This window comes from Typopeltis vanoorti, chromosome 16 (genome assembly GCF_054136105.1).
Source record: "Typopeltis vanoorti isolate ZY-2024b chromosome 16, IOZ_Tvanoo_1.0, whole genome shotgun sequence".
Classification (NCBI taxonomy): Eukaryota; Metazoa; Arthropoda; class Arachnida; order Uropygi; family Thelyphonidae; genus Typopeltis; species Typopeltis vanoorti.
This window is the reverse complement of record NC_143564.1, coordinates 54512128-54539316: the sequence shown is the minus strand read 5'-3', so window position 1 is coordinate 54539316 and position 27189 is coordinate 54512128. Positions and strand designations below refer to the sequence as shown.

Here is a 27189-nt window from a genome sequence, read left to right as displayed (position 1 = left end):
TAAAATAATAAACAACATGCACACTTTGGTAGCAGTTTTTCTTTCGTATGCACAAGTGCAAGTTGAATGGCATGCAACTCTGCTGTAAAATTACTGCAATCAGGTGGGATCTGATTGCAATAGTTTGGTCTGGTTTCGGATAGCAATATCAGGAAACACAGAAGCACAGCTAACACAGTCATCAGTTCTTGAGCCATTTTTGCAATGGGTAAAAAATCAGAGAGGACTACTCTGTGTACATTAAACAACTGCAGGTAGATAAATGATGTAGTACGAGACTTCTATAGTTGACAAAGTGAGACGTTGTAGGATGGAGTGCAAATCTGCCATGGAGGTATGCTCTTACATTTGGGATAGGCAATGTTTCAACATTTGTGCCAACAGCTTGTAGAGTCTCTAACATGCATACCTAAAGGGCGTATGACAGTCTGATGTGTGTAACATAGAGTTTCCCAGAGCAGAGAAAAGAGACTAGTCCATGTTGGATATGATCTGAAGAGACTTTAGGGCAAAACTAAAAACCTGCTAGACATGCAAGAGTCTCAAAGAGACGAGAACGAATGTGGAATTATAAAACAGGTGATTATAATAGTCTTAGACGTCAACTTGGAGAAGTTTCGTGGAGGAAGGAATTGGAAGGCCAGGATATCATTAGTGCTTGGGAAATTGTGAAGGAATATTTGTTAGCAGCAATGGAAAGCTGTATTCCACGAGTGAAGAAGAGGACACAATTTGGAGTAAAGTGGATGACAAACAATATTAAACAGGAACTGCATGCGAAAAAGAGGCTATGGAAGAGATATAAGGAGAGAGGTGAAGAGAAGATGCATGAAGAATATAAGACACAGGCCAGGAGAGTGACTAGTATGGTAAGGAAGACGAAACTGGAATACGAGAGGAGATTAGCCCTAAGATTCAAAAAAAATCGTACGAAATTTTTTAGATATGTGGCCAGTAGGAGGAGAAATGACTGTGGAAGAATGACATTGTTGGATAAAAATGGGAATACAGTGACTCATGCAGAGGACATAGTGGAATTGTTCAATGAACACTTTATTGGAGTATTTCATGCTGGAGGTGTCAATTTGAATACTAGAGGGATAGGGCAGGTTCAAGGTTTAGAGGTGCAGGAAGAGAGTTTGTTCCAAATACTGAGTACGCTGGATGTCAGTAAAGCTGTGGGACTGGATGGTATTTCACCACGAGTTTTGAGAGAATGTGCTAAGGAACTGACAGTGCCTTTGACCTGGCTTTTCAAAGAAAGTCTGGCTGCGGTAAAGGTGCCCGTGGAATAGAAGGAAGGTAAGATAGTGCCATTGCATAAGGGCGGTATCAGACTGGAAGTGTCTAATTATAGGCCAGTTTGTGTGTCATCAGTAGTTAGTAAGATCTTGGAGAAAGTAGTGAAGGACCATATACAGCACTGGGAAGATGAGGGTAATGTTATCTGTGAGAGTCAACATGGATTTGTGAAGGGGCGCTCTTGTTTTAGCAATATGCTAGCCTTTTATAATAAAGTTACAAGAACATTAGACTTAGCAAAGACATTTGACAGGGTGTGCCACTTGATAAGCTGATATTTGTTGCAGCACATGGGTCTGGATGTCAGATTGGTCAACTGGATTCAGGATTGGCTATCCGATAGTTATCAGAGAGTTGTGTATGGTGGAGCAATATCAAAGAGGCAGAAGGTTACAAGTGGGGTTCCACAGGGCTCAGTACTGGGACCTATATTGTTTAACCTTTATATCAATGATATTGTCCGTGGATTGCAAGGGGGACCAAATCTGTTCCCAGATTTGGTCCCCAGGATTGGAAGGGGATAAATTAACTGTGGAAAGAGTACAGAGGCAGATAACAAAGATGGTTTCAGAACTGTACAAGTTTAGTTATGAGGATTGGCTGAGGGAGTGTGGACTGCAGAGTTTGGTGGACAGAAGAAGGAGATATGATATGATTGAGACTTTTAAACTGTTGAGAGGGGTTACAGGGTTGACACTGGGGAGTTCTTTCGCTTGGTTGAATAGCGGGAAAGAGTCATGAAAAGGGGCCATCCCTGGAAGTTACGAAAGGAAACTGTGAGAAAGAGGGTGAGGAGTGGTTTTTTTTGCATGCAGGGTGGTTGAACCATGGAATACATTGCCTGATGGAGTGGTGGGAGCGAGAACGGTCAATGCGTTTAAGCATTTAAGGAGTGGTATGATAGACTTTGTGTTTCCTAGGACGGACCTCCCTCGATGAGTCTTGATAGACTTGCATTTCTTAGAAAGGACGTCCCACGATGAGTCTTTTGACTCCATGGAGGTCTGAATAATAATAATAATAACTGTTTCTATCTATGTGATAGAGCCAGTCATTTGCTTCAACATAAAGACTTTGAGAGGATGATGTGCGAAAAGCACCACTAGTTATCTGCATAACTCTGATGATGTATGGGATCCAAACATTGCAGGTTATTCTGCCTTACAGAACCATGGACTTGAGTCCTATTAATCCAGTTTTGAATGTATAAGTGCACAATAATAATGAAGCATTGAGGATCGATCTGCATCCCATTCAGTAGAGGATAGAATGAGGAGATTCAATGCTCTTTTGCACTTTTCTCTTAGTTGACAAATGTGTGCAAGGAATGTAAGTTTTATGTCAAAGTCCCAAGAACTTGGCTTCTCTTTGTTACTGGAATAACAATTCATCCCATTCTTAATGCAGGATCTGAGTGAGGAGTGCATTTTTGAGAAAAGTGTATACAGAACACTTTTTTCTGTTGAAAAACTGAACCCATTACTAAGCGTCCATAGAGAAAGATCAATTGTTTGCTGAAGTTGTCTTTCAATGATGTTACGAGAGTGACAGTCAAATGTGAAGTCATCAAATATGGAGCAGTGCATATAGTTCGAGAACATCCTGTTATTGATGATATGGCTGAGATAGCAAACTTCCCAATCTGACTTGGAAAGTTTGCTCAGACAAAGTTTTTAATAAATACAGGAAGTTATTCTCTGAGACCTAGGTTATAGAGGTATTTTAATAAGAAATAAATATCTCCAAGCTATGTCATAAGTTTTGTCCATGTCAAAGAAAACTGAAACCAGATGTTCTTGCTTCAGGAATGCATCTCTTATACAAGGTTCTAAATGAACCAAATGGTCTAAAGTTGAACAATGCCTACAAAAGGCACATTGTGTATTGGAGAGAAGATCGCTGCTTTCTAAATACCAGAGAAGTCAGGCATTAACTATTTTTTTTTTTAATATCTTGCAAAGACAGCTGGGAAGAGCAATAGGTAGATAATTATTCACTTGTGTTGGATCCTTTCCTGGGTTTGGGATAGCAATGACAACTGACTTATGCCAAGAATTCAGAAACTCTTCCTCCCTGAGTATTCCATTGTATATTAAGAGAAAGAGATCCATAGAACATAATGGTAGATGTTTTATCATTTCATAATGGATGTAATCAGGCCCTACTGCACTAGGGTGTGGCAGTAAAAGAGCTCTTTTCCCTCTTAACAAATGGCTGATTGTAAAGCCCATTGGTAGAAAAATTTAGCCTTTGTTTCTCTGGCTGCTCTTTCAGTATTAAAAATTCAGGAGGATATGAAGCTGTTGCTGAGTTTCTGGCAAAAGTTTCTCCCAAAGTGTCTGCAATAGCTTTGGGGTCAGCAATAATGCTTTCATTATGGTATAAATTGGACAAACTGTGTGTTCTATATCTACCTTTCATTTTCCAGATTTTATCCCATATAATTTTTGAACTGGTCATTTGATTAATTGATGAGGTAAATTGGATTCAAGAATGTTATTGACTCTGAATTCTCACATAACATGCTCTGGAAAAAGCACAATTAAAAGCTATTAAGCATGATCTTGTGGAGTATCTATGAAATATACCTCATGCTCTGTGTTGATCTTTTTTGGCTGTCTGGCATTCTGGGCTCTACCAAGGCTTCAGATAGAGTGCAAATTGAGATTATGTTTTTGGAATTGAGGCAGCTGCCACCTGAGTAATGTTGCATACTTTACTTATTAACCACCCAACCGGCCATGATGTCTATAGATGTCAAGGTTACTATGGATGTGAAGTGCATATTAAAATTTGATATTACATTGAAATATATGATGGATATGAAGTGTATGTGGAGTAATGTCTTTTATCCATATGGCTGGTTGGGTGGTTAATAGGTGTTTGACTAAATGTATCAGTATTAAATTTTGCAAGATGGGAAAAAGTGTTCTAGTCAGCCTGGTCCATTTTCCATATGGGAAACTGTATAGAGTAGAACAAAGTTCTTCTGAAAACATTGTGCAAAGAATAGGAAAGTGATCGCTTCCATATATGTTTTCTTCAACATCCTATGTGAGCAGTGGAAGAATGGAAGGTTGCAGATTGTAAGATTGATTGCAGAATATGAAAGAGGCATATAGAAGAAATGGAAGAGGCATATAGAAGAAATGGAAGAGGCATATAGAAGAAAGTATTGAGCCTATTATTCAAAAGGAAGAGGTCATTATTGTCAAGGATTCTTTCAGTGATTCAACCTCATCTATTTATGTTGGCACTACCCCACAGAGTATTGTGACCATTAAAGTCACCCATAAGAAATATGGGTTCAGGAAGTTGCAAGATAAGGTTATCAAGATCGATTTCATTTAACTCAGCATTCGGTGGTAAATAAATTGAACATATTGTAATAAGAAATCCTGCAGATAGGTGAATCACTACTACTTCCAGAGCAGTATTAAGTTGGACATGATGGAAAAGAGTATGACTGCCCACAAGGATAGCTACTTCTCCATGAGCAGGACCACCTCCAGTTCTGCCTTTGCTTACAACAGTGAAATTCTTTAAGGTAGGCCCTTATTAGGTCTTAAGTATGTTTCCTGTAAACAGACCATTGACCCTTGCAGGCATTCCTACTAGCCAACTGATCCTAACCAAGCCATCCAGGACCATCTGTATAGTTCATTGTAAAAGTTTTCCTATGGTTCTGCCTTTATAGACCTGTCTGGTTTTTGGGAGGACCTCCCCAAAACAACTGATATATATATATCAATTGCTTTTGGGAAGCATGGATGGCCAGTGTCTGTCTCTTCCTCTGGTAAAATATTCAATATATCTCATGTGTCAGGATCAGTTTGGCAAGTTTAATTTATTTTCAGTGGATACTGAAGAATCAATTTTTTTTTTTTTTTTTTTTTTGTGGAGTGTCTAGTGGTTTATCTTTAAGTGATATCTTTGCCATAATTTTTTTGACAAGGGGGTTCTCATCGAATGGAACCATTTTTGGAGTTGTCTCAGCAAGACCATACAAGGTCATGCAAATGATGCACTCAACAGGGAAGCACTCACGATCATTAAAGTTCAAGTATGGTGAAATTATTAGATGGTGGAATAGACATATGTGTTTGAGATGCTGTTGATATTTTCTTAGCTGCCACCTTCTCAGCATAAGAGAATCTCAAAACAAACTTCTTTTTTGCATCCTGATATGTTTTGTTCTGTTTTATTTTTTGTATTTCTTTTTTATCTTTTCACTTCTGACATGCATGAGATTAAGCTGTATCATCTACCTGATAAGTTGACATATTTAATTTTTTTTTGCAGAGCAAGATTTCTTATCATGCTCTTTACTACCACATTGGATACAGGTGGTTCAGTAGCAGTTTGGGCATGCCCATATTTCTGACATTTAGAGCATCTTAGTGGATTGCAAATGTATGCTCTAACAGGACAGCTGAGATACCCTGCTTTTGTAGATGTTCCTGGTTGGAACCAAGTGACCATCCCTATGTATCAGGATGTATACCTCACACCTGTCACTTCCTATCTTTTAAGTTCTGAACATATCTCCTCATCAGGAACAACAAGGAGATCGCATTCTGATATCACTCCTCTACAAGAGTAGAATGTTTTATGTGGTGTTACTGTGATTGATATTCCACCCATTGATGTTGCTTCCAGTAGTTTCTCAGAATGTCGCTGACACGATGCTTCCACAAGGATATCACCAGATGTAATTTCTTAACAGTTTTGGAAGATCCTCCCAGTCCTTCTATATCCTTTTAAATAAAGAAAATTGACATTTTCCCTATTGGCTTTTCACTTGCATGAATAATCAAAAACACTGGTACATTTATACTAGTATCATATATCTTTTGTTTCTTACTTCAGTTACTAAATGCTGTATCTACAGTAGCAGTACTTGGTTGCAACTTTGTTAGGGGCCCCTGAAACATTTGAGGATGAAGAATTCATGCTCAAAGGATTTTTTTGTTCAGCAATAGAGCATGAGCATTTCACCTACCAGAGAGCCACACATGGATGCCCACTGACCGGCAAGCAATGACTGTACTTGGGAGTGGAATGCCAGAGCTACCTACCCCATGCTATACCAGCACCACAGCAAGCCTTGGATTCCAACTCTGGACCATGTGGTAGGAGACTTACTGCAACACCATTGACCCTTGCAGGCATTCCTACTAGCCAACTGATCCTAACCAAGCCATCCAGGACCATCTGTATTGCTGAAACAGAGGCCAAAGTACTACAAGACTACAAGGATCACCCCCCCCCTTCCAGATGTCCACAGGTCGCACTGCACAGTAAACACAGCAGCAGGGTATTGGATCCCAGTGATGGTAGTCTGGAAGAAAGGATAGTAAATAAAGATTCAGGAGAAGTAGAGCAAAGAATACAGGAAGAAAAGTGAAGAAAAAGAGGAGGAATGAAAAGGACCAGTACCATCACTGGGAGGTCCTCTCCACCATGAACAGCTGCAACACAGGGAGGGGATTCATTAGGCCAGTGATCCAGAAGTAACTGTGGGGAAGGAGATGAAGTTTAGAGTGCTTGCTTCAAATATGCCTAAATTAGCTCATTAGACCACCTGGATGTTGAAGAACAAACTGACAAGCAGGCAGGGATAGAGAGGCTATTATTCTCCTTAGGAGGCTTTAATAAGACTTCATCTAGACCAGCAGTTGCCAAAGGGGTCGATATGACATTGTTAGGGGTCGATTGGGGGTCGACAGAAAAATAAAAGACATCATTGTATGGGTAATATTTAATTCGGTTAACTTGGATTACCTCCATGACAAAAGACATGGAGGTAATGACAATGCAATTAAGAGTGAATCATGGGATCAGTACCTCCATCTTAGAGGTCCATGAATAGGACCTGTAAGATGGAGTAAGGTCATGAAAATAGTTACTGAGGCCAATCAAGTAGGCCAAAATGACGTATTTACCAATAAACGGATGTTAGTGGTTCCTGCCGACCGGCGCAGTGGGATCGAGATTGCAACACGTGCGTGGTTCTTATTTACTGATACAAGTATTCGATCCCAGTCTCATTTTTGCACATCGACATACAAGTGAGCGTTAATGTTCTAAAATTCATCAACATACATATTATAATTCAATCGTTATTCATTCACGAACTAAACTTCTCTATGTTGAAGAGTTGAGCAGCGCTGGTAGTAATACCAGTGATATTAATACCAGTAGTTTATTAATATCACTAGTAACCCTAGTGATAGTAATATAATAATATATACTATATTATACATACAATAAACACTGTAACTATAAAATAAACAATCTAAAAACTCACATAAGCATCTTTTTTTGCTTATCCTATTATAATTACATAATAGTAAAATATAGGGAGTTGATAAAAAGTCAAGAAACGCTTGAAGGGGTCGACGGGCAAATGACTTTGGCGACCCCTGATCTAGACTACTGCACATAGGACTAGTCACTCCTGGATTTCCCAAGAATGTGGAAGTGGTGGAGAGGATCCAGAGGTGAGTGACCAGGATTACAACAGGTCAACAGAATTCACTCTTATGAGGACTGACTGAAGGTCTGTGGGTTAGAAAGACTAACTGACAGATAGAAAAGAGTGAGAGAGATATGAGAAAAACATATAAGTTATTAAAGGGATTTTATAAAACTGACAGATCACTATTTTCATATATGAAAGGAATGAAGAGAACAAGTGAGTTGCCAACTGTAATTATTTTTCTTTGGAGAGTGGTGAGCAGGTTGCCAAAGACAGTTGTGAATGCTTTATTAGTTAACGAATTCAAGGAGAAGTATGCGAGATATTGGGTGAATAACAGTCTAACAGATAAGCTTAAGTGTTGATAGTTATTCATGACTTATTTTTAACAGTATTAACAACACCAAATGAACTATTTGAAATTTGAAATATAAGCAAGTTAACAAAACACCTATTTATAAAATAGTTCATTTGGTGTTATTAATACCATTACAAATAAGTCATTAACAATATAAAAAAAAAATAGTTAGTGTAGTCTCCCATAATGAGTCTGACTCCACAGAGATAATTTTGAAAATTCCATGTGTTCTATAACTGAAACAGGTAAAATTTCCAGAATGCTTGGAACTCTCTATCCTTTGAACATTAAATGAGCAGTTAAGCATGTGGGTAGCAAGGGTATGAGATTAGATTTTGTATGTGTGTATGTGTGTGTGCACGCACTACCATAATGACTCCTAAAACTATGCGAAAGTGTCCAAATAACCATAATACATCTAAACAAACAAAAAATAGATCAAACAAATGAAAAGCAAACAAGCTGTGCATTCCTCTTTGGCAGAATCTTAATGAGCTGTTGATGAGAAACCAGTAATGAAATTTTATTTGTAATGGAATTTAACATAACGTCCCATACATCTCTGAAGGATAACAGGAAATGATCATGGAGAATAATTAAACAGGAAATAAAGAATTTCCTGTAATCAATCTTTTGTTTTGTGTTAGTGAAAATGTTTAAAGAAATGTGCTATTAAATTGATTAGGTTTTGAACAATTATTTGTTTGAACTTCTTGATTTGATACACTTCAGTTCTACACAATATTAATAATTTATCTTTCTGCCCAAATACATTCATAGAATTATTGTGTTATAAGTTTAACTGCTCTTCTAGCCATGATCGATTTTTCCATGATGAATGAGAATCAGTGCCGCACTCAGGATTTAATCTGGGGGGGGGGGGGGGGGACGAGTTGAGTAGACGATTTACGAATACACACTACGCATTGCATACGACCTATGACTGAGCATCTGCAGTGATCGCCAATACATGACAAGTAGTATTGAAATAGAGATGCAACATAAATAAAAAAAAAAAGAATTTTAATTAGGAAAAGATTTTTGGAAAATTTTCTAGTGTTTATTTCCTTTTTCTTTTTTTTTGGGGGGGGAGGGTAGCAAGGCCCCTTATCCCCCTCCCTGGGTGCGCCACTGATGAGAAGTATATCATGGGAACTGAGATACTACTTAAATAACATAAATATAAAATTAAAGTGGTTGATGTATTTCATCCAGCATAGCCAGCTGTGTACTATTGTCTGTATCTGAGATTATAATAATAAAAAAAAAAAAAAATATGCTATGTATTGTTTTTATGCATCTTTCTGTATTTACTCATAGAGCCAGTTAAGGGTCAGTTGTAGCCAATTTTCTAACCCTGACATTATTATTTAGTTCTAATAATAAAAGAAGAATATGATTATCAAGCCAAACAAACAAACAGAAATTATCAAATTTTATATTAGTGTTTCTTGAAAAGCATATTACTCATGCATGCTAGCCATTTTTGCAGACTATTCTTTTATGAGTTTAAAGTTTAACAACAGCTTTGTTAATTATAACCTATCATTGACATTTGATATTTCAGTTCCTTTAATATAAGGATTAAGAATTTGTATTTATCCTTGCCAATATATTACCTCATAAAAAAAGACTAAATCAGTTTAAAAGAAGGCAAGAAAAATTAATTACCTTAGCTCTTGCTTCCCTAGCAGCTTCAGCTTCAGCAGCCATTGCTCGTTGTAACATAACTGGCAAACGGACATCTTTTCTGTAAGTGAGAAAACAACCAAAGAAAAGTTTATCAAACAGGAAATTGGTACTTCCAAACCATATATTATTATTCACTTACAATATTCTGTAAAATAAACCTCTAAATAGCTGTTATAGTTTTCTTTTTAACAATAGAGGAATGTGCCATTTCTTTAGAAATGGACAGAAAAAACATAGTAAGATATATTATACTTCAAACTAATTATATGTTCAGAGTGTATTTTTGTACCATTATAAATAAAATATTTTTTTAAAAAGCTTTTATACTAATGACATGTAAAGTGAACTAACAAATGCAACCAAATGCAAATTGGAAATTCACTGGACCAAATGTGTTGACTTCGATGGAGACTATGTTGAGAAATAAAGGTGATTTTTTCCAAAAAAAGTGTTTAACTTATTTTTTTTACCAAACTTTACAAACAACCCTCATATGCACACAATAATGCATATGTGGCCCGACCAAGGCCTTTTACAGGGAAAAAAACACCTCTTTACTTCTACATATCACTGTCCTCCACTTTACTTCTATAATTTACTGCAATATTCTCACAATTATAGCAATGAAGTGTAGCCAGAATTTTAGGTCCTTATATACCATCATCAGATTTCTTATAACCTCTGCCTCCAGTGAGCTATGTCACCTTACTATATTAGCCTCTTGTAAGCTAAGTAACCAAAGCTAAAGTGTTAGATTTAATAATATTGTCTCATACAGTGATAACAGAAGATGTGGTGACATCTTCTGTTATCACTGTAGAACCAACTGAGGAGAGTGATCATGTGGTTTGACATTAGGAGTGTGGCTATCCAGGTAGAAGCTTCACAGAACAAGACAAATGTGTGGAGTTGCAAAACAGAGGACTATGATCAATTAAGGAAAAAGATTGGTGATGTGCAGTGGCCTGATCAGTTGGATGGGAGAGAAATCAGTAGTGCCTGGGACTTAGTCCAGAATTAATAACTTATAACAATGTCAGCTTGTATTCCTACTGTCTGAAAGATAAATAAAATAGGAGTGAAATGGATAAATCATGGAATTATGCAAGAGCTTCTGAGAAAGAGGATGTTATGGAGGAGATATAAAGAACAGCATACACCTCAACAGTATCAGGAGTATAGGGTGCAAGCTAGGAAGGTGAAAAGAGATTGGCTGAAGCAGTAAAGCAAAACCATACAAAATCCTATAGTTATGTTGCTAGTAGAAGAAAAGATGAATATGAAAGACTGACTTTAGTTACTAGAGATGGAACATGAGTCACATCTGTTGAAGATACAGTGGAAAAGTTCAACAGGTATTTCATGAAGGTGAGCTAAGAGTAGTATCAAAGAGCAACAGGAAGATGATAGAAGCAGGGCCATGCCAACTCGAGGGTGTAAGGGGTGCACCGCACCTGGGCGGCAACATTGATAGGGTGGCATTTTATGTAACTAATATCTAATTTGGATTATACAATGCAGTATTAGGGGCGGCCGATAAAAGTTTGCACCCAGGTGGCAAATACCCTTGGCATGCCCCTGGATAGAAGATTGACAGTTCAAGAATAGGAAGTTTAGAATATTAAGTAAGCTTGATGTTAATAAGGCTGTGGGACTGTATGGGATATCATCATACATATTACTCGCATATGTGAAAGAGCTGGCAATTACCTTGACTTGGATGTCCAACAAAAGTCTGTAATCAGAACGGTCCCAAAAGAGTGGAAAGAGAGAAAAACTACAGGCTGGCATGTATATCAAAGTAAATACAAGTGGTGGGGAAGGAGCTAGAGAGGCTGGCTAGAAAGAGAATACACACCTGGATCATGGGTCTGTTAAGGGGAGGCCATTCTTTAGTAACTTGGTTATATTTTATAAGAGGGTGCAAAGTGTTTTGGACAGAGGAAATACTTATACATTAGTCACTTGATAAAGCATTTGACTGAGTACAGCATTCTACTCTACTGTTGAAATTAAGCAGGATGGAAATGAATAGTTATTTGGAGCTTGGTTACAGGGAATAGTTGACTAAAAAGAGCTAGTAAGTTGTGTTTGGAGATGCAGTGTCCTGAAAAAGGGATATGATGAACAAGTGAGGTGCCACAAGGTTCTGTTCTGGAACCACTGTTTTTTAAATTACATATCAATGATATAGTTCACAGTGTGAAAGGAGATATTCAGTTGTTTGCTGATGATGCTAAATTAGGAGGAGCAATGTCAGGAAATTCAGATGTGTTTTTGTTACAACATGATTTGAAAAGGTTAGTGCTTTAGGCTGAACAATGGGGGATGCTATTTCAATGTTGCTAAGTTTAAAATTATGCAATTTGATCAAAGAAGATGGAATGAGGTTTACCATTTTGGAAAAATTTTGGATCAGATGGTGGAGAAGACGAGAGATATGGTGATCTGGTGGATAGGAAAGCTGAAGTTTGCAGAACACATCGCAAAATTTGTAAGGTTTACCCAGATCTGGTCAACTAGCTATACTGGTGATAAGGAAACATCAGAGAGAGTGCAGAGATGAATAACTAAGACTTTCTCAGGACTCTTGAATATTGAGAATGAGGACAGATTGAAAGGAATATGGTCTTCAGAATTTGGCAGACAGAAGACTGAGGAGGATGGGTGATATAATCGAGATGTATACGTTGGTGAGAACAGCCTATGAAAAAAAAAAAAAAAAATTCGAAACAAAAAAATCCCTTAACCCAAAACAAAACTTAAGAAACAAAAATTCAAACAAAAGAAATCTCAAGTAATCAACAAAATTTGCATATCAAAAATAAGATAAATAAACAAATATTCATATCACCAAAACTCGTGGCCTGAATCTGAATAATGTGCACAACCATTGATAGAATCTAAACTTGTACAACTTTGCCTAATCAAACCTTAACCATCAGTCTCAAAACTCTACTGTCAACATCAACTTTACAAACTACACTCTGCACAATTCTTTCTTCCAGAAGTAGGAAACCTATGCATTTGAGTCTGACATTCCATGCTAGAGAATGACAAATCATGAGTCTCCTCTTTACTCTGCTGTGGCTCAACATTTCCTTGTCCAATTCAATTATGTTCATTTGATGCCTATATTGCTCTATAAATTTTGGTGATCGTGCTACCCTTTTCCAGTAGCTGTTTTAGAAATTGGATCATCTAGAGTCCAAATTTTCAAAAAGAGGGGTTGTCTGGGAATTTCTTGTATCAGCAATTTTCCACTAAATTAGTCTGTTATTTGTCAGCACTCCAATATATATTATCATATCTAATATTACAGTTTTATCTAGGACACTTCTGACAGAATCAATTCACCAAAATCTTGGTCTTCTTCCTTTGGGTCTACTTTCCTGCCATCAAAAACCTGTTTTGCTAAACTTTCCTCTCCTATTTTTTTTAAATGACTATACCATCTTAGATTTAGCCCTGCTCACACATTCTTGAATGCTAATAATGTGAAGTTTTTCCCTAATATCTTCATCTTTAATATGATTCTGTCATTGATGTCATCTGTTCAGGATGCTAATGTTTCTCAGAATTGTCATATCTGTGGTCTCTGATCTTTGATCAAGTGCTTTATTTCTAAACCAATTTTCAGATCCAAAGAACTGAAATATTGTACTTGTTCTATAGGTTTTCCATGGAGAATGCAGCTGAAGTTTTCTATGTTCATGCCTATTTTCATAGGATTGATCTCTTTTGTTGCTGATTTTCGTGGCAAATTTGTTACAGCTGTTAAAGCAGAGTTAAGTGTGATATCTCTAGTTCTAATTTCAGGTTTAATGTCACTTTCTTTCATAATATGATTCATATAGATGATGAATACAAGTGCAAATATCCTCGTGTGAGGATAGTGTGTACTCTTAGCTTATACTTGATTTTACATCAAACCATCTTTTTTGTGTTTTCTTCAGTTCTAACTGCTGACTTACAATTTAAATATAGACTATATACTGCTCTGTATAATTTCCATTTATCCCATATAACGTTTTGAAAAGATTTCCTCTGGCACTTGTATGCCTTTTCCATATCTATGGAATGTAAGCAGAGATTGTTGTTATATTCCCACAATTTCTTATATTTGTCACAGAGTGAATATCGGATCTCAACAACCTTTATTTTTCCTGAATCAACTTATTCTTCTCCAGATTTCTCTTCCACACTTTGTCTCAATCTCTTCTCAAGTATGCTAGCATAAATCTAACCTGGAACATTTAGTAGTAAAATTCCTTAAATTATCACATTCAGTTTTATTTACCTTTTCATAGAAGAGAACTAGGAGAGCTGTACTCTGAAATTTGCAATTCTAACTAGGCCTTTACTTTATGAAGATGTTATACTTTTAAATAAATCTGATACAAATCATGGAATCTTGTTACAAGATTCCCTGACTAAGTTGAATAACTGTTATAATAAATTTGGTATGAAAATCAGCAATAACAAAACAAAAGACAATGAAAATAGGCAGAAACATTAAAAATAGCAACTGCATTATGAATGGAGAACCTACAGAACAAGTAAAACATTTCAGCTATTTAGGCACAATTTTTAGTAAAGACAGTAAATTAAACATGGAAATAGAACAACACAATCAACAAATTGTGTTGATTGTGTTAGTAGGAAGACAACTGAATAAATTTATATGGAATATGAGAGAAATTAGTCAAAACACTAAATTAGCTGTATATAAGGCAGTGTTCAAACCAATTTTAACTTATGGATCTGAGAGCTGGGTTAGAAATAAAACACTTGACTAAAGACCACAGATATTAGAGTCCAGAGAAAGATTAGGGACATGAACAGATGGCATCAATGGTAAAAACAAGGAAAGAACTTGACATCGCTACTATCCACGAATGTATTAGCAGAGCTAATCTCAGGTAGTATGGTCGCTTAAACAGAATGGGTGAGTAAAGATTAGCAAAACAAGTGTTCTCTGCCAGGTTGGCAGGAAAAAGACCCAGAGAAAGACCAAGATATAGGTGAATTGATACAGTAAAAATTGCCTTAGAAGAGAGAAATATAAGATCTGAGAGTGGGGAGTATGGAAAGGTTGAAGGATATTGGCTGAAGGTGAAGTCTTCGGAGATGGTCTCAATTGGGAGATTGAATGGCAAATACTTGCAGAGAGTGAGAGATAGATGAGCTGAAAGAGCAGGTGGAATTTCTAGGGAATGAGATAAGAAGTGTGAAAGATGAGATTAGGCAAATGGAAGAGATGAATGCAAGGCGAATCAGAGTAGGAGTGAGAGAGAGTTATGGGAATGATAGAGGAGGAGAGAATGATAGAGGAGGAGAGAATAGGAACAGTAGAACAGAGGGAATGAGAGAGAGTTATGGGAATGGTAGAAGAGGAGAGAATAGGAACAGTAGAAGAAAGGGAATGAGAATGATAGAAAGAGAGAGAATAGGAACAGTAAAAGAGAGGAAATGAAAGAGAAGTATGGGAATGATAGAAGAGGAGAGAATAGGAACAGTAGAAGAGAGGGAATGAAAGAGAGGTATGGGAATGATAGAAGAGGAGAGAATAGGAACAGTAGAAGAGAGGGAATGAGAGAGTGTTATGTGAATGATAGAAGAGGAGAGAATAGGATGAGAGGGAATGAGAGAGAGTTATGGGAATGATGGAAGAGGAGAGAATGGAAACAGTAGGAGAGAGGGAATTAGAAGAATACGAGGGAGCACTGGAACCAGGGATAGAGTGATGTCAGGAAGGCAGGTAACTAGCAGAATACAGAGAGAAAGTGTTAGAGGAGAGAGTGAGGGATGCATGTGAGCAATCGAGAAACAGGGTGTAAGATGTGTAATGTATGGCGATTCAAGATAGGATGCATGAGGAGTGTTTGCCTGGAGGAACGATAGAAAGTGTAGCTATGGCAATTAAGAGGGATGAAAGGGTGGATGAGATGATTGTGATGGTAGGAACAAATGGCGTGAGAGGTCATGTAAATTGGGCAGTGAGAGATATGAGATTCTTGCTTGAGGTTGTACAAAAGAAGAAGCAGAGAGGAAAGATAGTGCGCGGGTTGCCTAGGTATGATAGTGATGAACTGAGCAGAAGAGCAGTAATATTGAATAATATAATAGCTAGAATGTGTCAGAGGAGAGGATTGGAATATGTGGATGCTTGGAGGTCGTTTCAAGACAGAAAGGAATTGTATGCGAGAGACTTCCTGCATTTGAACGAGGAAGGACGTAGGCATCTGGAGAGATTGCTGTTCTGAACGAGTCGGTGTGGCAATGCGGGGAAACTAGAATGCCCAGAGTGGATGGTAGCAGGGGGGGGGGAGCCTCTTCTGGGAATGGGTACTTGGGAGAAGGGGGAATAACATCAGGTAACGATGAGCCCAGTGGAGTCTAGAGAGGATAATGCTGGGTATAGAAATAGTGGCATTTTTATGCTTTATACTAATGCCAGGAGTATCCGGAATAAAGGAGAGGAATTGGTGGTGCTGATTGCATCAGCCTGGCCAAAGATTATTGAAATCACTGAGAGTGGTTGACAGAAGAGGATATAATAAGAGGAATAGAAGTAGAATGGTACAGCATTTTTTGGCAGGATACGAAGGGAAAGCGTGGTGGTAGTGGATTACTACTTACGATAAGTGATGACTTATGTCCTCTAAGAGTGGAGGCTTTGGAAGGCAGTGACACTAATGATTTTGAAAGCATATGGTGTGAGGTGGAGGTGGGCAGGACAGGATGTTTGGTGGGGTGTTGCTACAAACCAAGGAGCAAAGAGGGTGGGGACCAGGAGATGTTTGGACAGTTGAGCTTGGCAGGTGCAAGAAGAATGATTGTTTTGGGAGATTTTAACTACAGCATTATAAATTGGGAAGAGGAAGATGCATGTATCGATGGGGGAATAGCTTTTTTCTGAAATTCTTGAGGATCAGGTGTCTTAGGAAACATGTAATAGAGTGAACAGAAGGTTTGGTAGTTTTGGATTTGGTCATAGCATCAGAAGAGTTGATAATAACTGAGATGACATCTCTCCCACCAGATGGAGAGACAGTGATCATATGATTTTGACTTGGAAGATGAATAGACATGCAGGAGTATCAAAGAGATGGGAACGTATGTGGAATTAGCAGGTGATTATAATAGTCTTAGACATCAACTTGGGGATGTTTCATGGAGGGATTAATTGGAAGGATGGTATATCATTAGTGATTGGGAAATTGCGAAGGAATATTTGTTAGCAGCAATAGTAAGCTGTATTCCATGAGTGAGGAAGAGCATACAATTTGGAATAAAGTGGATAACAAACAATATTAAATAGGAACTGCATGCGAAAAAGAAGCTATGGAAGAGATATAAGGAGAGAGGTGAGGAGAAGATGCATGAAGAACATAAGACACAGGCCAGGAGAGTGACTAGTATGGTAAGGAAGACGAAACTGGAATACGAGAGGAGATTAGCCCTAAGATTCAAAAAAAATCCTAGGAAATTTTTTAGATATGTGGCCAGTAGGAGGAGAAATGACTGTGGAAGAATGATATTGTGGGATAAAAATGGGAAGAGAGTAACTGATGCAGAGGACACAGCAGAATTGTTCAATGAACACTTTATTGGAGTATTTCATCCTTTAGGAGTCAGTTTTAATGCTAGAGGGATAGGGCAGGTTCTGGGTTTAGAGGTGCAGGAGGAGAGTGTGTTCCAAATACTGAATACTCTGGATGTCAGTAAAGCTGTGGGACTGGATGGTATTTCACCATGAGTTTTGAGAGAATGTGCTAAAGAACTGACAGCTCCTTTGACCTGGTTTTTCAATGAAAGTCTGGCTGCGGAAAGGTGCCCAAGGAATGGAAGGAAGGTAAGATAGTGCCGCTGCACAAGGGCAGTAGCAGACTGGAAGTGTGTAATTATAGACCAGTTTGTGTGTCATTAGTAGTTGTTAAGTTTTTGGAGAAATTAGTGAGGGACCGTATACAGCATTGGGCAGATGAGGGTAATGTTATCTGTGAGAGTTAGCATGAATTTGTGAAGGAGCGCTCTTGTTTTAGTAATATGCTAGCCTTTTATGATAAAGTTACAAGAGCATTAGATGAGGGAAAGGCATATATTGCCATTTTCTTGGATTTAGGAAGGCATATGACAGGGTGCCACATGATAAGCTGATATTTAAGTTGCGGCACATGGGTCTGTATGTCAGGTTGGCCAATGGGATTCAGGATTGGCTGTCCAATAGATATCAGAGAGTTGTGTATGGTGGGGCAGTTTCTAGGAGGCAGAGGGTTACGAGCGGGATTCCACAGGGCTCTTAGTAGTGGGACCTATATTGTTTACCCTTTATATCAATGACATTGTCAGTGGATTGTAGGGGGATATTCAGTTGTTTGCAGATGATGTGAAGCTTGGAAGAGTTATTAGTAATAGTGCAGATGTGGTAGCCTGCAAGAGGATTTGAATACGCTAGACAGATTGGCAAATTAATGGGGGGGTGGGTATCGGTTTAATGCAGCAAAATGTAACTTCTTGATTGAGGATTGGGATACATCGATAGGATGCTGCATACTCTATTGGAGGAGCTATACTGGAGTAGGTAGGGGAGACAAGAGATCTGGGGTTGATAATTGATAGAAATCTGAAATTTAAGAAACATACTGCAAAGGTGATGAAGGTAACACAGATGATTGATGCAATAATGAGAAGGACATTGACCTGCAGAGATAAAAGAGCTATCATTCCATTGTATAAGAACCTGATCAGACTACACTGAGGCTATTGTTCTCAGATTTTGTCCCCAGGATTTGAAGGGGATAAATTAACTGTGGAAAGTGTACAAAGGCAGATAACAAAGATGATTTCAGGTCTGTACAATGTTAATTATGAGGATCGGCTGAGGGAATGTGGACTGTATAGTTTGGTGAATAGAAAAAGGAGAGGTGATATGAATGAGACCTTTAAACTGTTGAGAGGTGATTACAGGGTTGACACTGGGGAATTATTTCACTTGGTTGAACAGCGGGAAGGAGTTATGACAGGGGCCATCCCAGGAAGTTACGAAAGAAAACTGTGATCAAGAGGGCGAGGAGTGATTTCTTTGCATGGAGGGTGGTTGAATGGAATGGTGAGATAGAGTGGTGAGAGCGAGAACAGTCAATGAGTTTAAGAAGTGGTATAATAGACTTTATGTTTCCTAGGAAGGACCTCCCGCGATGATTCTTTTGACTCCATGGAGGCCTGAATAATAATAATAATGTTGGAGTCTTGACAGGTAACAGATTGATTTGGAGGTAAAATTGTTGATAGGAAGTTAGTAATGATGTAAGTTCTTCATGTAGTACTTTCATAATATCCTGTGCACCCCTTGAGGGTACATGTCAGGAATTGGATGATGATGAACTAGGCCTTCTGAATTATGCAGTAGCTACAGCAAAACGTTTATACCACTTTATTTGAGTATTTCTAGTCGAATATCATCTACTGCAGCTGCCTTTTCACATATCATACCTTTCATAACTTTTTTCTACCTCAAGTATTGATATATATTCCTGTTTACATTCCTCTTGAATATTTTCTACTACTGTTCTGTCACTGTTTCTTTCATTTAAGTCTTTCAAATTTAATTACTCCAGAGTGATTTTAAAGTAATTACTTTAAAATTCTGTTTTCTATTTTCACCAATCAACCTGACATAGATGCTGAGATATTTACTGTTAGCAACAAGCTTTCACAAATTGTCCACCTGCCTACCGGAAACCAGATAGTCAACTCCACTCCACTGCAACACTTTTAACATCTTTTTAATTAGTTCTGGTTAAAAAGATGATAACTCAGAACCACACCTTTATCTAGATTCAACTTTATTCAGAACCACAGACATTCTATCAGCACCAACATTCTCTATTCTAGCTGCTATACACCTTTCTCTTTGATCTGAGCACTCCTGTTTTCCTGATCCTTACTGTAATTGTCATTTATACCTATCCCAACCTAAGCTTAATACATTTGATCACCTTGTTCTGCTGCACCATATCTTAAACCTCATACCTCCTGTCATACAATCCTTTTGGCTGTGTTATCTTGCTTTATAAGTACTCTTTGATTGTAAGATACATTAATTTCTTGATTCTTTGCCTCCTCAGCAAACAACAGCCTTTCTAAATGCCTAACTCCAAGCCCATTCAATGCAATCTGTCAACTTTAAACCATTCCAACTTTCATTCAAATTCACTCTACAAATTAACAAACTGAATCCCACCCCCTTTATCTCACACAATTCACTATGTTCATATCTGGGCAACAAGCTAATGACTATTCCAACAACACTATTATTTTTTATCTCCTGCAACAACTTCCTCAAGTCTCTATAAACATTACTTTTTTTTTTTCAATAACTAAGTCATTTGTGCCAACAGCTACCACTAATTCTGATGGCCAATCTTTCCTTCTCTGCAAAGCATCAGTTATTTGTTTCATTGTTCCACCAGGAAAGCATGATTTGCATACCTTATTAGTGAGCACACCTCTAATGACTGAGTCCCCCATATACAATGATATACAATTATCCTTTGACTCTTTCTTCCTAATACTAACTTCCTCCTTCTCATTCACATCAGTCAATCTCTTATTTAGATGTTTAATATCATATTCCAGTTGTTTCATTTCACTTATCATTAACTTTTGCCTAAGCTCTTCTATTATGGTACCAACTCTAGGTCCCATTTCAAAATGCTCTAACTTTTCACATACGTTAGTGCTTTCTTTCTTTTCATTCACTCTAACAGTCTACAAATCCTTCACATTGTTCAGTACATGCATGAAACAAATATTGCAATGCATCTTTTGGGAAAATCCAGGGCAGAACTCAATCTTTGTGCTGAAGCTTTCCATTCTACAGATGTGCACTTCATTAAGGATACCATTTTCAGCAAAAGCAGCAGAAACAAACAGGTAGCAAAACACAAGTAAACAAACAAAATTCCAACAACAAATTGAAACACATTTGTATCCAGCATGAATAAAATAAAGCACAATTTATTGTAGTGTACTTTTTATGGTATGATAATAATGTAATGTTAGTGAGAATTTTTAGTATAAAAATCTGCTGTACAATTGTCGATGTCTATTAATGTGCAATAACAATGTAAATATTAATGCATACAACCTAACGTTATGCTTAAATTCATGTCATTAATAATACTACTGTATATAAGTGCCTCCTATTAAGTTCCTCCATAGCACAATTGGAAGAACAATGGTATATTGCACCCTCAATTGGAAAAGGCTTAAGTTCAAGTCTTATCATTATGAGTGGAACATCTCCTGAATTTCTGTTGAGGATATGGACTATTCATTACTAATATCATATTCTTACAGAAAAATGTGCACAAATTCACATGGAGAGACAACATAGAAAGAGAGCAAGAGAGAGAGACTCAAACTTAACATCTAGAAGAACAAACCCAGTGTCAGAAGAAATGAAGATAGCAACCATCAATATAAGGAGTATTAATGGAAAGGAAATCAAGCTTGCAGAGGAACTGGAAAAGTACTACACTGACATAACTGGCTTCATTGAAACAAAGAAGACATAAACTGGTGAGATTTTACTATCTTACTAAATAATAAGTAGTGTCATATTCAGGCAATAAGGAGTATTAATGGAAAAGAAATCAGGTTTGAAGAACTAGAGTCAGTCAATCTCATACCGAGGTAGTAGAGTATGGAAGGTAACTAAGATTTTTCATCCCATCTACAGGCAAATTGGCCTTCAGAACACACGTAATTTGCAAACAAAAAATACTTCTATTGGTGGTGATGGCAAGTAGATGGCACTGATGATAGTTGTGTGTAGTAGGAGAATTACTTAGTAAGGGAAACACAGATGTGTGTAGCAGAGTGGAGTGGAGTGGAGTGGAGTGGAGTGGAGTAGAGTGCCCTCTTGCAATGAGTTCTTGGACTCCTTGGAAGTATCATGTTGTAATAATAATAATAATAATAATAATAATATATAAAAAAAGTAGCCACTCAATGACAAAGATAGGATGATTGTTTAGAAAGCTGAAGAAAGATAAGCTAAAATTTTATATATATTTGTTTTGTGGTGATATCAATAATTTGTCAATGAATTTTGTTGTGTGATAACTGTGCTCAGTAGACATTAGTCAGTTGAGTTCAAATTGTATATTAATTAAATTGTGTGTGTTTCTTTGTAAGTGGCTTTGAAATTGAACAAAAGGTAGTAAAGCAAAGATCAGCACAAAAGACGAATGTAAGTAAGACTTTTCGAAAATGGTAACATGTTACAAATGCAATATATATGCTTGGGGAGATATTTAGGATATCTATGTGGAGAGAATAAGAGAGAGAGAGAGAGAGAGAGATGAGAGAGTGTCGCACTTCTTACATGCTTATGGACTCACAGTCCATAAATAGGTAAGAAGTGTAACATACTTATGGACTATGTATGATATCTTCAGGACTGAGGCAACTTGTGGTAAAGGTGGAACAAGATCTCATCACTTCTAGTTGCCTCAGTCCTGAAGATACTTCAGGCACAAACTTTGTTTGCTTACACTTGGATAAAGGATTAAACTAAATTTATTATAATCTAACCAAGTGGAAAAAAACTTCCAACATCTTTCTCTAAATCCAGAGTAACTTAATAATAAGGTGAGACACCTTTTGGCAACTCGTATAGGTAAATATGGCTTCAACAGTATCACCACCTCTGGCGCCACTGACGAGACCTCAATAAAGGTTGAAACCAGTCTGGGTAGTGGCCCTTCCCTTAATTCATAGCATTATACATGTCTGCAAGGAGATGTGCTTTGCATTATGGGAGATACTAAGACTATGAGTGATGAGAGCTTTGTCCACCTTTACCACGAGTTGCCTCATCAGTCCTGAAGATACTTCAGGTGCAAACTTTGTTTGCTTACACTTCGATAAAGAATTAAAATAAATTTATTATGATGTTATTAATGTCGAACATGTGGACATAGAAATAAAGGAGAACAATATGGATATTAATAAAGAAATAGCATAATTAAATGTTGTCCTTCAAAGGACAAAGTGTGAAACTGAAAAATTGCAGAATCAGTAAGAATTAAGCAGGGCTGAAAAAAGAAAGAAGCAGTGATCCAAAGGAATAATAAAGATCGACCAAACAAACAAACAGGAAAAACAAGTTAAAGAGAAAATTATGTATGAAGACTCAATGATCAGGGGAGTACTTAATGAAAGTATGACAAATTGTGCTTCCTGAGTTCAAAAATTCACGATATTAGCCATGCCATCTGAATGCAAAAACATAAGTCGAAGGAAATTATTGTTTTGGTTGACACAAATGATTTGAGAGGTGAGAAGTATTCTATGAGGGAGGATATAAAAGAGTTGTTAGAAAAGACAAAAAAAGGAATGATGTAGAATTTGTGGATCTGTGGTCTCTGTTAACAGAAAGAAGGATTTGTACAATGCTGATGGACTGCATCTAAATGGTTTTGGTGTTAGGTGTCTGGAGAGAAAGCTTTGTTCACCAAGCATGCTGAAGTGCAAATTCAGGGAAACTTAAGTAATTAGGGTGGAAGAAAGTGAGTTTGTGTGAAGGCATCCATGAAGTGAGTGTGAGAATGACAAAGTGAGGAATTTAATCTCTCAAGCAAAAATATTGAATAGGGTAGTCAATTCAGAAAGTAAAGGTGGGGGGGGGACTAAAAGGATGTTGCAGTTTCTATATACTAATGCTAGAAGTATCAGGAACAAGAGGGAGGCGTTTTTAGCATTAATTAGTGCAACCTCGCCAAAGGTTATTGGCATTAGTGAGACTTGGCTAACAGCAGATTATGTAGTCAAAGGGATTAAATGTGAAGTGTTTAGTATTTTCAGGGAAGATAGAGAAGATGGAATGGAAGGAGGGAGGACTACTGCTGATGATAGCAGATAAATTGCAACCAAACAGAATAGGAGACAGGCAGGAGGGTGGCTGTTCATTTGAAGGAATCTCGTGTGAGATTAAGACCAATAATAATAAAAAATATATAGTTGATTGTTGCTATAGGCCAGGAAGTTGCACAGATGATCTGGAAGACATGCATTGCCAAATTAGTACAATGAAAATAGGTAGAGTAATTATTATGGGAGACTTCAACTATACAGATATAGACTGAAAGGAAGAAAGATCACATGGCAGAAAGGAAATAGAATTTATACACCTGCTGAGGTATAATTACCTAAGGCAGTATGTGATGGAGAGGACTAGGGGTGGGAGAGTATTGAACCTGGTCAAAGGATCTGAAGAGCTGAAGAGCTATCCATAACCAAGATGACAACATTGCCTCCAATTGGTGAAAGTGACTATGCAATCTTGACTTGGGAGATTGTAAAACATGAGGAATATTCTATCGAGAAGGGGTATTTGTGGAACTACAAGGCAGGTGATTATGAGATGCTTAGGAAAAAGCTTAAATCTATACCATGGCATAAAACACTGCAAGGTAAGGATGTTAATACTGCATTGGATATAGTTAAGGGTCATCTAGAGGAAGCAGTATGAAATTGTATACCTAGGGTAAGGAGGGTTAATCAGGTAGGAGTTAGATGAGTAATATTATTAAGCATGAGCTGCAGAAGAAGAAAATACTATAGAGGGAATATAAAGAGAAAGGTGACCAGCAAAGTCATGAACAGCACCAAGCTCAGGCAAGAAAGATGACTAGCATGGCAAGGAAGGTATAATCATCTGTGGGATTAGATGAGATATCACCTAGTGTTTTGCAAGAATGTGCAAAGAAACTAACAATGCCTTTGACTAGGCTCTTTAATTTAAGACTCATTTCTGGTGGAGTTTCAAGGGAGTGAAAAGTGAGCAAAATGATTCCTTTGCATAAGGGAGGTTCTAAGACTGCAATAGCAAATTATAAACCAATCAGTATCTCAGGTTCGTGGTAAAAGTACTAGAAAAATTGGTAAAACAGAGAACTCAAGAATGGATAGATAAAAATATGATACTGTATGAGAGTCACCATGGCTTTGTGAAGGGTTCATCATGCCTTAGTAATTCACTAACTTTTTATAATAGAGTAACAGTAAGTTGGATCAAGGAAATGGCTACATGATAATTTTGCTGGATTTTCAAAGGCATTTGACAGACTATCACATGGAACTCTGTTATGCAAAGAGCAAATTGGGATGGATATGACAGTTAAGTGAATAAGAGGATGGCTGCTGGACAAATATCAAAAAGTAGTATATGGAGGAGCAGAATCGAGGTGAATATGGGTGACTAGTGGTGTGCTGCAAGGTTCAGTGCTGGAATCATTGCTGTTTAATTTGTACATAAATGATATAGGAAATAACCCGAAAGGAAATATGCAGTTGTTTGCTGATGATGCAAAATTAGGTAGAGTAATAGTTAATCAAGGCAATGTGGAGAGCTTGCAGGATGATTTTAATAAGCTGTCAATATGGGCAAATTTAATGAGTCAGTTTAATGTTGAGATATGTAAAGTTATGCATTTTGAAATAAATAGATTACAAGCATTGTATGACACTGATGGCACTGTACTCCAGGAAATAGATGAAGCTAAAGATTTAGGAGTGGTTGTAGAGAGAGAGAGAGAGAGAGAGAGAGAGAGAGAGTTAAAGTTTAGAGGACATATTGCTAGGGTCGCTAAGGTAGCCCATAAGATTACTTGGCAATTGAAGAACACATTAACAAATAGAGAAGGAAGCTGTTATTCCTCTTTATAAGGCCTTGATATGCCCACATCTGGGTTACTGTGCTTAAGTCTGGTCCTCTAGGTTTCTTGGGGATGAGAAAGCAGTGGAGAGGATTCTGAGGCAAGTGACCAAGAATGTGATTGGCCTGTGGAATGTTCCCTATGAGGATAGATTGAAGGTGTGTGGATTGCAGAAGTTGGTTGATGGAAAAAAAAGTTGCTTGAAGGGTTTTATAGGCTAGATGCATGGGAAATGTTTCAGCACTTGACTAGAGGGACCAGAACAATAGGTAATCCCTGGAAGTTGAATAAAAGTGTGGCTAGTAGGGGGTGTGAGGACGAGATTTTTTTCTTGGTGAGTTGTAAATGAGTGGAATGGGTTGCCAGAGTCAGTTGTGAGTGCTTTGTCTGTTAATGGGTTCAAGAAGAAGTGCGATAGATTGTGTGGATGTATTGGGTCTCCTGCAATAGATCTTTGGACTCCATGGAGGTACCCGTATAATAATAATAATAATAATAATAATAATAATAATAAGTGCATCAGTCTCCATTACACTAGTCTGGCAGTAATGCTTATTTTTAAAGAAATTACAATGTAGACCAATATATTAACTAAACTAAACTTAATTAATACATGACATTAATTCAGATGAGAAAAGATTATTGTACTATTTATCAATTCATTACCTATGATACTTTGCACAAGTGGTCTCAATATACAGAATGATTTCTACAAACAGTCTCAACAGACAGCATGATGTGATCTCTTTACCAAACAAAATATTTTATTAACTAGCATCTGTTAAGTCCCAGACCAGCTATATTACAAACATTTTAATACAGATACAAAATGATTTACACAAAACTGTAGTGAACTTACATTTCTACTCTCTCAACTTTCACACCCCATGGATCTGTAGCTTCATCTAGACTAGACTAAAAATAAAGGAAGGTAATTAGAAAAAAAGGAAGTTAAATTTAATATTTTTTAAACTACATAACTAAGAAAGTAAAGTTATGCACTTTTGGATGAAAACATTACAAGCTGTGTTATGCCACATTGACAGAAACGGACTCTAATAAACTGATGAAACCAGGGATCTTGGAGTATTAGTGGATAGGGAGCTGAGGTCAAGAAAATATACTGCAGAAGCAGACCAAGTAGTTACAAATTACTTGGTTATTGAAGAAAACATCAACAAGCAGAGACAAAGAAGGCTTATCTATAGCCCATGTCTAGATTATGGCTCACAGATCTGGTTACCTGGGATTCTTGTGAATAAGGAATTGGGAGAGAGAATCCAGAAGTAAGTGAGCAGGATGGTCAAAGATCACTCACTACAAGGATGTGAGAGTTTGGTGAGGTGAATGATAAAGAATGTTAATGTTGATAGATAGAAGGGCAAGAATATGATAGAACATATAAATTACTATAGCTTTGAATGGCTACATGTAGATTATTGAACTTCCTCAATGGTTCACTTTAGTGAGTACAGGAGTGATGAACCTGAGGTGCCTGAAGTTGGATCATGCCTTCCTTCATGTAATACACATATGTTATATTGTCTGTAGACTAGTCCTGACTCTTCTTTCTTTCTTTCTTTTCTTCTCCCCCCCCCAATGCTGTTAGAGTATTTAAGGACTAG

The 27189-nt window shown here is 37.4% G+C and overlaps 1 protein-coding gene across 3 annotated transcripts in view; it reads right to left on the bottom strand.

Moving 5' to 3' along the window:
* The window catches only part of LOC150098028 (band 7 protein AGAP004871-like), a 271678-nt gene that overhangs the window by 37449 nt on the left and 207040 nt on the right, over window positions 1–27189 (bottom strand). For all 3 annotated transcript variants that reach the window (XM_090406497.1, XM_090406498.1, XM_090406499.1), the window contains exons 6-7: window positions 26424–26479; window positions 9813–9891 (exon numbers count right to left, since the gene is read on the bottom strand). In XM_090406497.1, the coding sequence (XP_090262623.1) occupies window positions 9813–9891; window positions 26424–26479 (135 nt within the window). The remainder of the gene's footprint in view (window positions 1–9812; window positions 9892–26423; window positions 26480–27189) is intronic.